Source organism: Corvus hawaiiensis, chromosome 2 (assembly GCF_020740725.1).
Source record: "Corvus hawaiiensis isolate bCorHaw1 chromosome 2, bCorHaw1.pri.cur, whole genome shotgun sequence".
In the NCBI taxonomy this organism is placed as follows: domain Eukaryota; kingdom Metazoa; phylum Chordata; class Aves; order Passeriformes; family Corvidae; genus Corvus; species Corvus hawaiiensis.
The window spans coordinates 120,870,948-120,884,518 of NC_063214.1; the positions used below are offsets into that span (position 1 = coordinate 120,870,948).

Genomic DNA, 13,571 nt, shown 5'->3' on the forward strand with positions numbered 1-13,571 from the left:
CTTTTCTCCATTATCCTCCCACGTAACACTTTTCCAACAAAAACATCTCGAGCTCTCCTTTGCAACCTTCCCCGCATTTTCCATCTCCCAAGAAATCCTTTCATCCTTCAAGACGCTCACAGATGTCCGAAGCTCACAAGGGCAGGATCACCTCTCCTACTGCTCACTGAAAAATAGGATTTTCTAATACACCTTCAGTGGTTCCCTGAAATCCGATTTTCAAGTGCTCTGTGCTTTGCCACCTCCTCAGGTATTTAAATATGCCAAGGAACAGGCATCAAAGACTTCAGACAAGTGAGAGCAGGTGGTAAAAATCCCAAGGAAAATTTAAGGAAAGATTTCCTTTTGAAGCTCAGAACTGCCTGAACTCCACTTTCCCTGCAGAAAAGTAACTCTGGCACTGGGGGAGATTTGGGGGGTGGGAGTTCTGTCTATAAAATGATTTATTTATTCAAAAAAAAGCCCCAAACATGAACAATCAATCACACTTAAAACTCGCAAAGTCTGCCGCTAAAGATCTACTCTGCCAAATATTTTATGGCCTCTTTCCTCTTTACCTGCAGAATTATTTTCTGATGGAGCTTTTATTAACCACAAATTAATTGTAAACACTGAAATACACACTCCTGTTAAATTTAAATCCTTTCAGATCCTGGCTCAGGGGGAAGGAAAGCACTTCCAGCCTGTGACTCAGATTTTACTTCTTAATTCCAGTTTCAATCCTGAATTCAGCCATGTCAAGGAGATTCAAATTACTAAAGCATCAAGGACTTACGACACAACTACAGAAGTGTCTAAGAAAGAAGTAAAAGATGATTGGTTATTGTTGTGAAAATGACAGGAAATGCACTTCTAATTATTAATTACAGTAGCAGCAGAGGAAGAAGTGGCTCTGACTTGATAAAGAGCAAAAATAAACTCACTTGGAGGCTGCTCCAGCGTGGAAACTTTGCCTTCTGTTCTCTGGGGCTCAGTCACCTGATGACAAAAATATCAGATTACAAAACCCAAATCAGTCGCCCTCACTGGATTTAAACAAAGCAAAAAAACCAAAAAAAGCAAGCCTTCAGCAACTAAAGAAATGAAAATGTGCTGAATTATGTTCTTAATCAAGAGGTAAAGAAAAATAAGTTGCTTTTGTAATGATTTTCCCCTCAAGTTCTTATCAGTTGATATTAGCTACAAATCTGACACACACCAGCCTTTTCCACTGAAACATTCAGCCTGAGGGAACACAAACTTGCAGCCCTACAGAGAGATTTTCATGGCATGAAAACAGATGAGAGTTTTCATGAGAACATAAATCTGAGCACTTCTAGGCCTTTTCCCAACTTGTTTTTCTCTGCCAAGAAGCTCCAAAAGTTCCATCTCCTGCCCTCCTGCTCTGGTTTCATTTTCCCAGGGCCACGTCACTGCCCAGGGCCCTCCCCCTGCTCTGAGAGCACAAACAGCTTCCCCACAGCTCTGCCGGAATTGTCCTGGCCCAGCTATAAATTCACATTATTCATCAGCATTTTCTGCATGATGCAGCTTTTTTATAGTGCAATCCATAGGCTAAATCAGAATATATGAATTATGATTTATTATCTTACAAGAACAACAGCGAGGACAACAAAAATGTCACAAATCATCTCTTTAGATCAGTAATTCGTGTAAAAACATGACACTGGCCATCTCCTCCTCCAAACAACCACCTCCCACCTCCTTTAAATCCCAGTTTGGCAGTGACCTATCCCAGGAAAAGTGCCCAATTGCTAAAAGAATTGCAGAATTCCAGGCACAGCACTGAGTGCCACATTCCAGGCAGGAGTTCCTGCAATTCCAGCTGTACCTTGGCATCACGTTTTTGAGGACCATGGTGATGTTTGGGCTCAGCCTGGGCTCTCTTCCTGTCTTTTTCTACTTCTTTCTTTTCTTGGGAGCTTTTTAAAGGAGATTTTGAAGAGGTGCAGTCTCTGGTGTGTAAAAAGAGAGAATCCCTGTCCTTTTCTCCATATTTAACACATGTATAACATGAAAAAACGGACAAATAAAGGAGTTTACCCCTCTCAGAGGTGTAATTCCATAAATGTATTTAAAAGATTTCATCAGTCATTTTTATAGTTTCAAATTCCACAATCCAAACTTGTGCAAAGATACAGCAACAACAACAAAAAAATCACATTTTCTACAAGAGGGACTGCAATTGAATGATTACATTTCTAGTTTTTTAAATTAAATAATTAATAATGGCAATTAATAATTAAAAGTACCCTGGCCCTGCTGCCCACGCTGCTTTGGATACTCCAGGTAAGTTTATTTAGTTCTTAGAAATCCTCTGTACTCCTTATCAATTTATTACTTCCATTTTTATCTACTGATAAGACAACAAAATTGATGCAATATCTACATTATGTATTAGTTCAATGTTATGGTAAGCATTGCTACTTACAAAAAAACCCCCAAATTAAAAGCAAAGCCAACTTGCCAATTCCTTACTTTTTCTCAAGCAGAGGCTTCCCTGCCTTCTGTTGATGTTTAGTACCTACAGAAAATGAAATGAGGGAGGAATTAAAATAAAAACTGAGCTGGTTTCAAAGCAAAGGTACCAATTTTGCAGTCAGCAAAAAAATTACCGTGGATTTCTTCCAGGGTCTTCTTTAATTTTTCATGCTGCTGGATGAGTTCCTTGAGCCCCCCAGGGTTTTTCTTGCAGAGCTCCTGGGCTCTCTCGTTGGCCTCCAGGGCCTCCTCAGCTTTGCCCAGCAGGGACAGGGCTTTGCAGTAGTGGTGGTGACCCTACAGGGACAGAAATGGGGATTTCGAGGTTTCACCCACACCGCTGAGAGAAGGATTTATGTCCCAAGCAGCTGCAGTAGGCAGCAAAAAGTCAAAGTTTGTATCATCCAGGAAGGGAGCTGCTCTCTGCTGATGGATAATCAGTTTTGAACTGCTCAGCACGCTGAAACAGAGATAAATCACTGGGAAGAGCTTTGGAAATAAAGCAAATTTGCTTTTTTCCTGCTTTCTCTGCTTTGGAAAAGAGCAAATTTGCTTTTTCCTCCTAATCTCAACCACTTTGCAATTTTCTAAGTATCCGTTATTTACTCTCGTTCAGGCCAAGAATATTGGGAAACACCTGCTGGCCATTAATCAGGACTTTTGAATATATTCTATCTACATTTATTCTTTTTGAAGCACTGTGACAACTCCCAGCATAATAAACATTTTCTCTGTCTTTACACATGCCAAGCACCTTGTACCAACACTGACAAGCAGCTCAAAATAACATTTTAAATACAAAAACCCAAGAAAATTGTGCACTTGGCAGAATTCTCAGTCCCCAGGGCTCTGTGTTCATTCATTAGAAATCAGCTCTGGGTTCTCATCTTGCTTTAAAATGCCAAAAAAAGACATTTTTGGAACATGTAAGAAACCAACCTTTGGCCAATCAGGCTTGAGAATAATGGCTCTTTTTCCATCAACTGCAGCTCTCCTGGAAGGAGAGAGAGGAAAGAGGAGGGATTTATTATTTGTACCTCAGAAAAATCTACAGGCTGGTGTAAAAAGTATAAATACAAATAGAAGAAGTAGAATATGAAAATAAAAATTGAATAGAACAGCAGTTCATAGAATTATGGAATAGTCTGGGTGGGAAAGGACCTTAAAGTTCACCGAGTTCCACCCCAAAATGGGCAGGGATACCTTCCACTGTCCCAGGTACTCCAAGTGCCACCCTTGGGACACTTCCAGGGATGGAGAATCCATGGATCTCAAATAACTGCAGTCCCATAAACACAAATAATTCTGTATTTTAGCTTTAAAACGACTCTTTTCTTACAAATGTGCCCGAGTTTTAATGCAGCTCAGCCCAGCACCTCAGGGGTTACTCACTCGTACTGCCTGGTGAGGATGAAGCACAGAGCTCGGTTTCCATACAGGAGGTGGTTCAAAGGGCTTAAAAAAAATAAGATTACGAAGAGTTAATAGTGGGTATTACTTCTGGAAGCCCTAAGGAGAAGAAAAATGAAGTTTTCACAAGAACTGCCTGCAAAAACTCCAGCCCCAGCACACACAGAAAGCCCCACGGATTTACAGGTTCTCGCTGGGAGAGTTCATTTTAATTGTGGGATCATTTGTAAGATCTGGGCCCATTCAAGCAACTTGCAACTAATTCAGATTCTTCTCAGCCTACTCTCCAAGAGCAGCTCAGCCCTGCAGTTCCTGGAAATCACATGACCTCCTCTGCTCTTTACCAGCCACAGGATTTCCTGTGTTTTCCACTGAATTCTGCTCCTCCCTTCAAGGTCTTGACACGAGGGACTCCATTTTCCAAGAAGGCTGAAACCAGCTGGAATTTGAGACCAAAACCTATCCTGCCACGTGGCCTTTATGGGAATTTAGTCACAGAATATTAGGAATTAATTGATTAAATTGAATTGTACACGATGAGACCTCGGTCTGGGTAAAAGGGAGCATAAATAAACCCAAAATGCTGAACCTTTTTCCAGGGTACAGTTATAAACCCACAGCCCTCAAAATGAAAAATCCAACTCTCTGCACAACGTGGTTTTGTGGGAAGCGGGATTTTATCCATTTCCCTGGATTTTATAGACACCAGGATGAGTAAAATCAGCATTTTCATGACCACAACACCCGTGGTGAACACACCAACCCTGCTGACATTCCTGTGGGAGGGGGAAAACGCCCTAAAAATTCCCATTTGATCTCCTTCTCCCAGGAAAGTGTCCAGAGCCTTTCAGGAAACACCTTTAGGGAAGAAATTGAACAAGGCTTACAAAAGGAAATAAAGCCTAAGAGCTGCCAAAATCTTTGGTGTTTATTCCTTTTGCATCATAGCTGATAAATATTTGCACCACTTGGAAGAGTATTTCGAGGGAAGACACCCACAGTGGCTGTCCGTGGTTGTTCACCCCAAATAATTCCCTTTCTTGCAGGTTTGTTCCCCTTGCTCTTGGGTCATTTTAAACCCCAACAGGACTTTAGGAGCAGTAAAAGCACAAAACCCAGCAGTAATGGGGGAAAAATGGGTGATAGGGTTGGGTTTTTTCTTTAATTAGGCATCATTTGGCCTCTAATTAAAGTGGCTGATGCAAAATTGTCCAAAATGAGGATCAACGTGAAGAAGGCGAGTTCAGTTCTTACCAAAACTCGATGGCTTTGGTGTAGGACACAATGGCACAGCTCAGGGCTCCTTGGGAAAACTGAGCATTTCCTTTCTGTTTCATGGCTTCACTCTCCTGCGAGAGCAAGGACAAACAATTCAGCCCCCAGTGGGGTTAAACTCAATGAATTCAGCAGGGTAAAGGTAATTATTTCGTGTGGTAAAGGGAATTGTTTCTGCCAGCACAATGAAACACTCGAGCTTTTGAAACATTTCTCTTTAATCACTTGGGGATTTTTACAATCCCTGATAATCAGAAGCCCACCCCCAAAACCAACCCAAACACATTCAGAGAGCTTCTCTCACCCTCCTGGAGCTCTCAGAGGTCTCAGCTTTCAATTCTTCCACTAAATCACAATCTTCCAGTGCCACTCTGGTGATGGAACGTTTCCCTGGAGACAAAATCCAGGAAAACCCAGTGGGTGAGGGAATTTCTCCGAGCCATTAAGGGTTTATCCTCTGCCACTAAAACTCCTGCTCTGCTCCTGCCTGACAGCAAAACCTGACACACAAGTGAGGATCTGCAACAAATCCGGCAACAGGAGCATTCCAAAATAATTACTTATTACTGGAGAGGCCCAGAATGAAAATAATGACGTTAATTATTTCACCGTTTCTAAGAGCAAAGTGATTTTTCCTCATTTCTGGCCCCTCCAGGGGTGTCCATACTCACACTCAGCAAAAACAAGTGCAAGTTTGACCCGACCACAGTCCCCAAGCTCCTCCAGGCCCTGCAGAACCTTGGCACCCCCCACGCATCTGACCCAATCCACGGCCTCTGCAAGGTGAAAGAAACCCTGTTTCAAATGGGAAAAAAAAGAAAAGAAAATCAAGAAAAGGTCATTCATATACAAAGCAAGGTGTTCGTAAACAGAGGGCAGTGCTGGAGTCCTTTCTCTCTGAATTTGTTCAGGGTTTTGCTGATTTTTGAACTGACAACAGCAAAAAAAGACAAATATCTGGAGACCTCGAGCACAGGACAGTCAAAGAATCAAACCAGCCGTGCAACAGGAGGCAGGGGAAGCATTCAAATGCTAGAATTTGATTTAGAAACGTCTTTGTGATGACTGAAATGATTAAAAAAATACTATAAACCCCTAAAATTTGATTTAGAAACTTCTGAAATGATTAAAAAAAATACTATCAACCCCCTAAAATTTGGTTTAGAAACTTCTTCTTATGACAGTTGAAAAAGAATATAAAAATCCACATGACTAAGACAAATATCCCCAAAAATCCAGCAACTGGATAATCCAGCAGTGACACACAATTGTATTTATTCTGGTTTTCCTACTGCTGCTACAAGCTGCAATGTTGTTTTTTAAATTCACTGCTTGTCTTTTAGCTCTTGCACGGAACATCCAGCAGGCCCCAGACTTTATTCCAAGTGTGGAAAAAAGTGATTAAACACAGGGAAATTCAGGGATCTTCACAGCCCAAAGTTTACAAGCTGGAAAATTTAACGGGTTCTGTTCTACGAGAAACTGAATTCTGTTAAAAAAAAAAAAAAAAAACAACAACAAAAAATGGATCAAGGAATCTCCCAACCCCATTCTGCCTCTGCCATGCCCAGCACTTCAGGCTGAGGAGGTGTCAGTTCCAGGGAATCTTCCAAACAATTCTGGAAACTCACATTTTCTATTCCACTGCCAATCCTCAGGATGCCACTGATGAAATGTGGGATGTTCTGGAGCAGGGAGAGAAAACAAGTACAAACTGAGTTCTCAAGATGTGGTAATTCTAATTTCTGTCTGCTCAGGTTCAACCCAGTAACATTTCCTGCTCTGCTGGAATTCCCTATCCCTGGGGCAGTTGCTCTGGTCCATTCCAGATTTCTGTTGAAAAATAAATGTTGGCATGGGAAAAGAGAATTCATGGGTGCTGTGAGGTCTGCTTAGGAAATTCAGCCCCTTGAACCACTCCTGCAGCTCTCTGAATACTCAAGGACCAGCTGAGACATCCAAAGAAACCATCCCAAAATCTGCTCCTCCAAATCCATTTCACTCTGGGATGTAAACCCAGTCTTTTCCATGGAGGAGAAAAAGGCTGAGGGAGTGGGAAGAGGAAAGCAGAGGTGTGGTGCAGAAGAGTGTAGCTGGGGTTGAGCAGGGGATTTCAAGGAATGAAATAAGAAAAATGTCATTACCTAATTAAAAAAAAAAAAAAAACCCCACAACAAATCCCTTCAGCTGCTGAGAATATTCCTCATCTCCTCCTCCCCACTGCTCCGCTTCCGTTTGAAGTCAGCAACAACAGCAAATTTAAAATCTCATGTGTTGAATGAGGGAAAAATAAGTGAGGAGGGGGGGAAAAAAGTCTTTAAGTCATTCATCCATCAGCTTTATTGCTGACTGCAAATATTTCCTCAGTTATCCCAACTGGAATCAAGCCTAGGCCACAATTTCTTCCCAGAAAGCTGCAACTCAGTTCTCAAATAATGTCTTCACTCCAGCAAAAGGCAATAAAAATAATCCCAAGATGCTTAAGGGTCAGATTGAATTAATTCATTAGACTTGAAAACTCAGATCAAGTTAAAGTACAGGACTTACAGCAACTTTTTTAATTGAATCAGTAAGGTCTTCCAAAACATTGCGCTCACAGATTGGCTTCATGTTCCAGCCCAGGAACTGCACACTGAGGGAAAACAGAACAAGTTATAATTTAGACAAACACCAAGGTGTTACAGGGTCTCAGTTGTGACTATTTAGGGGGATTAGATCTAAGGAAGAGAATGTTTACAAATTCAAATCGAGCCCTTCAGAGGAGGAGGGAGAAAAGTATTAATAATAATCAAAATACTCATAATAATCAAAAAAAAGAAGAGCTGCAAAGGTTGTGGTGCTTTTCAAATGTCAGGCTTCTTAAATACTGAAATACCCCCCAAACTTCAGCTTCCCAGCTTCCCAAAGATCCCAAACTCTGGACTCGCAAAGACTCCAACTTTCAGAAACCCATCCTTAATATTTTTCTCCTATGAATTCAAGAACTTCTGCCCTCGACCAGCTCAGCCCCAACTGGGAACCCCACCATCCCTGCAGCACTGTGAGCCCTGCTGGAATCACAGAAGGAACTTCCACAGGCAACAAAGAAAAGTGGGAGGATTTGGAGGAAATCCCCTTGGAAAATGAGGATACTCACCCACGTTCTTCTAGAAAGGAAACGCTTTCCGTGGTGTAGAACAGAGTCCCAAAGATCCTGATTTTCATAACGTTGCAATATTCCCTTAATCTCTCCACAGGCAGACTGCACCACACCTCACAGGGATCAACTCCTCCAAGGGGAAAAAAATGGGAATGACACTGCACAGTCCAGGCATTACAAAGTGCCAATAAACATGAAAAGCACTGATTATTTCCAGCCTGCATCCCTAACGAACCAAAACAAGGAAATCTGAACACTCTCAACTCACCTGGCAACTTGAGGGGGGTTTGAAATGGAAGGGGGAGAGGGGATTCAGATGGAATTAAGGATAGGGATCTGCTGGAAGTATTTGCATCCCTGGGTTCTGAATTAAGATGAAAATGCAAGAAGAGAAAAAAAATGGAAGGAAGAAGAGAAAAAAAATGGAAGGAAGAAGAGAAAAAAAATGGAAGGAAGAAGAGAAAAAAAATGGAAGGAAGAAGAAGAGAAAAAATGGAAGAAGAAGAGAAAAAAATGGGAGAAGAAGAGAAAAAAAAGGGAGAAGTGAAAAAAATGGGAGAAGAAGAGAAAAATGGGAGAAGAAGAGAAAAAAATGGGAGAAGAGGGAAAAAAAAGGGAGAAGAGAAAAAAGGGAGAAGAAGAGGAAAAAAAGGGAGAAGAGGAGAAAAAAATGGGAGGAGAAAAAAATGGGAGAAGAAGAAAAAAAAATGGGAGAAGAAGAAAAAAAAATGGGAGAAGAAAAAAAAATGGGAGAAGAAGAAAAAAAAATGGGAGAAGAAGGAAAAAAAGGGAGAAGAAGGGAAAAAAAAAGGGAGAAGAAGAGAAAAAAAAGAAAAATGGGAGAAGAGAAAAAAATGGGAGAAGAAGAGAAAAAAAATGGAAGAAGAGGAGAAAAAAAAATGGGAGAAGAGGAAAAAAAATGGGAGAAGAGGAAAAAAAATGGGAGAAGAGGAAAAAAAATGGGAGAAGAGGAAAAAAAATGGGAGAAGAGGAAAAAAAAATGGGAGAAGAGGAAAAAAAAATGGGAGAAGAGGGAAAAAAAGGGAGAAGAAGGGAAAAAAGGGAGAAGAAGAGAAAAAAAAGGGAGAAGAAGAGAAAAAAAAGAAAAATGGGAGAAGAGAAAAAAATGGGAGAAGAAGAGAAAAAAAATGGAAGAAGAGGAGAAAAAAAATGGGAGGAGAAAAAAAATGGGAGAAGAAGAGAAAAAATGGAAGAAGAGAAAAAAAATGGAAGAAGAGGAGAAAAAAAATGGAAGAAGAGGAGAAAAAAATGGGAGAAGAGGGAAAAAAAGGGAGAAGAAGGGAAAAAAGGGAGAAGAAGAGAAAAAAAAGGGAGAAGAAGAGAAAAAAAAGAAAAATGGGAGAAGAGAAAAAAATGGGAGAAGAAGAGAAAAAAAATGGAAGAAGAGGAGAAAAAAAATGGGAGGAGAAAAAAAATGGGAGAAGAAGAGAAAAAATGGAAGAAGAGAAAAAAAATGGAAGAAGAGGAGAAAAAAAATGGAAGAAGAGGAGAAAAAAAATGGGAGAAGAGGAGAAAAAAAATGGGAGAAGAGGAGAAAAAAATGGGAGAAGAGGAAAAAAAATGGGAGAAGAGAAAAAAATGGGAGAAGAGGAAAAAAAATGGGAGAAGAGAAAAAAAAATGGGAGAAGAGGAAAAAAAATGGGAGAAGAGGAAAAAAAAATGGGAGAAGAGGAAAAAACAATGGAAGAAGAGGAGAAAACAATGGAAGAAGAGGAGAAAAAAGATGAGGAAATGAATGTAAAAACTGATAAATGCAGCCTCTGTGCACATGAGGAACTCACAAGGGCTGTTCAGGGGCTGGAAGGGAATGTTCTTTTCCAGGGAAAACATCAGCCTCTTCCACCTGCATCCCTGCAATTCTCAAGGACAATAAAACCAGGGCAATGCTGCCCAGAGCAGCAGGGCACAAAACCATCAGGGTTTGTCCTCAAAGCCACGGAGATTCAGGGCTCTATTCAGCTCCTCTGGAGGAAATGAAAAGGGGAATTAAGTTTCTTGGAGGGGTTTCAGGTGCTCTCAGAGCAGAGCAGCCTCACCTGAGGGTGTGAAAATACACAAAAATTCACTTTGCACAGCTGGTTTGATCTGTTTATTCCCACAAATTACAGCTTTGTGCAGCAAATGCAATTCTGAAGAACCTGAGCCACCTGCTTTTCTGTAACTGGGAATTTTTGGTTAATTATTACTGCAAAACCTTCCCTGCAAAAAAAAAATATCAACTTGAAGCTGTCTTTAGACCTACATTGCTAAAAGCACAAGCCTTGAATCTCCATCCTCACAGCACTAATTGCCTGCATTCATGTAAATATTACTGATTATTTCAGTTATATTAGGAGAAAAGGATGAGAATTGTTCCCGAATATAACAATGCTTCTGGTCAGAAATAACAATGAACTCATTTTCAGGCAAAATAAGGAAAAAAATAAAATCAAATAGCAATGCAAAGATCCACAAAGCAATAGGAATGGAAGAATATTGATTTTGTTTCCATACCTGTTTTACGATTAGGCAGCACTGGCTGTCCAAAGGTTCCATGACCCTAAAGATAAACACACAATTTACATATTTACATGTCATATATTTAGATATTTACCTTTTCTTCTACTGCGCAGCCAAAAAGCAAACAAAGAAATCAATAGCAGAAAGAAAAAAAAAAAGCCTTTTGCTATAGTTATTTAACAAAATGGTTTAGAGAAAAAACAGCTTCTGTTTACCTGCATATGCATTAAAAAATGTCCACAGGTTAATGGTTATGAAGGGACAGGAAAAGCTGTACTCCTTTAAACAATATTTTTAATCACACTAGAACAGGATTCTAGGAATTGAGAACTCCAAAATCAGGCAGCAAAATCATGTCCAAGACTACCTGACTAAACTTAAAGGTTTAAGAAGGTAACACAGCTTTTTTAAAAAAAATAGTAAATATTTTTGAAGAAGTTGTGACAGTTTAGGTATATTTCAATAAAGCCATAAATAAGTGGAGTAATTGATTTAGTATTTCTCGTTACTTTTAAGGGGTTTAAACCCTATTTGAGCACCTCAAGCTGAAGAAGAACTGGTTTATTCTGATTTACAGATCCCTACAAAGTCTGTTGTTTTAACAAACATTGTAAATGTGTCCTTTAATAAGCACTCTGTATCACAGCAAATGCTGCAACTCAATTATCATTTCTGCTTTATCATTTTACAGAAATGCAGAGCTGCTTCTAAATTACAAAATTGAAGCATTTAACAGGCCAGGACACACAATAACAAAGAGGGAAAAGAAAAAAATCAGCTGTGATTTCAAAGTCAGCTCATCTTGAAAGAGAACTGACATCTCTTACAGAGCTTTGTTTTGGCAGCAGCAAACACCCAAAAAGTTCTTGACTGATATAAATAAATTCTGAATGGGATCATGGCTCTGCTGGCACCAGTCCCTTGTAAAGGCAGAGCTTTACAAAGAAGAAATTCAAGTTAGATAACTTGAATTGTACTTTGGGGAGGACAATAAGCCACAGCTTGGATTTCACAACAGCGCTGATAAATAATTCCTGCTGAGCTCTCCAAGCAGTACAAATATGGATTAGCACAGGGATTTCTGAGATTCCTTAAGCACAGCAAGAAGGGGAAAATAAATAGGCAAGGGAAGTATTCTTGGAAGTATAGAAGCAGAAGAGCAGTACAATTCATCCAGAAAAAGCACAACACTAACTGAGAGGGAAAATTCATCAGGAACTGGAGCCACAGGACCCAGGGAATGGCTTCCCAGTGCCAGAGGGCAGGGCTGGATGGGAGATTGGGCAGGAATTGTTCCCTGGCAGGGTGGGCAGGCCCTGGCACAGGGTGCCCAGAGCAGCTGGGGCTGCCCCTGGATCCCTGGCAGTGCCCAAGGCCAGGCTGGACATTGGGGCTGGGAGCAGCCTGGCACAGTGGGAGGTGTCCCTGCCATGGCAGGGGTGGGATGGGATGGGCTTTAGGATCCCTCCCTGTTACAGTGCAGATACTGCAACACGATGTATCAAACCAGGAGTCCCATGGAAAGGAAACAGATGTGGACAGATTCTGACAGATGTTTCAGAGCTGTTTATTTCCCCAGCCATGGCCGGGGCTCTGCTGAGGAACCCTCACAGCCCCGGGCCCGAGGGTCCCTCCCGTGCAGGGAACACGAACCAACCAATGGGAACGAGGCTGCCCAGGGCAGGGAAATCCCGTGCCACCCCTCAGGGCCCCTCTCCCAGGGCAGGGGGAGGAGACCCCCACACCTCCCAACCCAAACCAGTCCGGCATCCTGTGATTAAAGAAGCACAAAGAAATGGATGAAATTGGAAGAGGTAAGAACAAAGAAGGGGCAATGCTGCAGTCACTGTGCAGAGCTGAATGAAATCCCACCAACCAAGAGCTGATTGCCCTGCAGTGACAGGGACAGAATCTGTCAGGCTGAGCTGCAGCATCCCAGGAATGGCCACAGGACCAATAGGTTGGGCAAGTTCTGCTGACAGGATCTGCACCTCAGTGCCTGCCCTGGCCCAGCGGCACAGTCAGTGACACCTGCTGTGGGGACACACAGGCTCAGGGCTCTGCCCCACTGTGGGGTTTTTGCAAGGGAATCAGGCACAGTGTGAGGTACCTGTAAGAGAAGCTTGAATCAACATTGTGAATGACTCTGTAGATCTGATCATAGAATCAGAGAATTCCAGAATGGTTTGGGTTGGAAAGGACCTTAAAGATCATCTCATCCCACCCCTATGCCATGGGCAGGGGCACCTTCCACTATCCCAGGTTGCTCCAAACCCTATCCAGCCTGGCCTTGGACACTGCCAGGGATGCTGCAGCCAAAGATTCTCTGGGCACCCTGTGCCAGTGCCAGATCCAGGTATAAATTCCCCTGGAACATCCTGCAAGTTTCCCATCTATTTCCAAACGCACTTACCAGTTCAAAGTAGGATGGATCTCCAAGATGAGCCAAGGTCACAAGGTCGGAATCGGACAGAGCCATGGCACATCACCCTGAAAGGATGGGAAGAGGAGAAATACACGAGAGGAAGGCAAGAGGCAAATGACAGGTGCTGTGCAATACTTCAAATGATCACATCACTAAATCTCATTTTGCCTGGGTTCTGTGAAGGCTGTGGCTTTGTGAAAGCAGAGGTTAATGCTGAAAACAGTAATCCTAACCCCAGCTTCTGACATCGACTGTGTTCTACACCCCTGACAGGACCCCGGGGCGCTGCCTCACCCCTGCCAGGCACCTGAGGCACTTTCT

General features: G+C 41.8%; 1 protein-coding gene across 6 annotated transcripts in view; it reads right to left on the reverse strand.

Annotated features, from left to right (window-relative positions):
• The window catches only part of TTC3 (tetratricopeptide repeat domain 3), a 43,039-nt gene that overhangs the window by 29,054 nt on the left and 414 nt on the right, over positions 1–13,571 (reverse strand). For 3 of the 6 annotated variants that reach the window (XM_048291140.1, XM_048291132.1, XM_048291149.1), the window contains exons 2-15: positions 13,239–13,315; positions 10,820–10,865; positions 8,303–8,435; positions 7,714–7,798; positions 6,798–6,851; positions 5,838–5,961; positions 5,471–5,556; positions 5,146–5,240; positions 3,874–3,936; positions 3,421–3,475; positions 2,616–2,778; positions 2,479–2,524; positions 1,832–1,955; positions 924–978 (exon numbers count right to left, since the gene is read on the reverse strand). In XM_048291140.1, coding sequence (XP_048147097.1) covers positions 924–978; positions 1,832–1,955; positions 2,479–2,524; positions 2,616–2,778; positions 3,421–3,475; positions 3,874–3,936; positions 5,146–5,240; positions 5,471–5,556; positions 5,838–5,961; positions 6,798–6,851; positions 7,714–7,798; positions 8,303–8,435; positions 10,820–10,865; positions 13,239–13,304 — 1,195 coding nt within the window. In that variant the 5' untranslated portion in view covers positions 13,305–13,315. Of the gene's footprint in view, positions 1–923; positions 979–1,198; positions 1,369–1,831; positions 1,956–2,478; positions 2,525–2,615; positions 2,779–3,420; positions 3,476–3,873; positions 3,937–5,145; positions 5,241–5,470; positions 5,557–5,837; positions 5,962–6,797; positions 6,852–7,713; positions 7,799–8,302; positions 8,464–10,819; positions 10,866–13,238; positions 13,320–13,571 lie in introns of those variants that run through there. The other 3 variants (XM_048291158.1, XM_048291178.1, XM_048291187.1) reach the window with 3 other exon arrangements.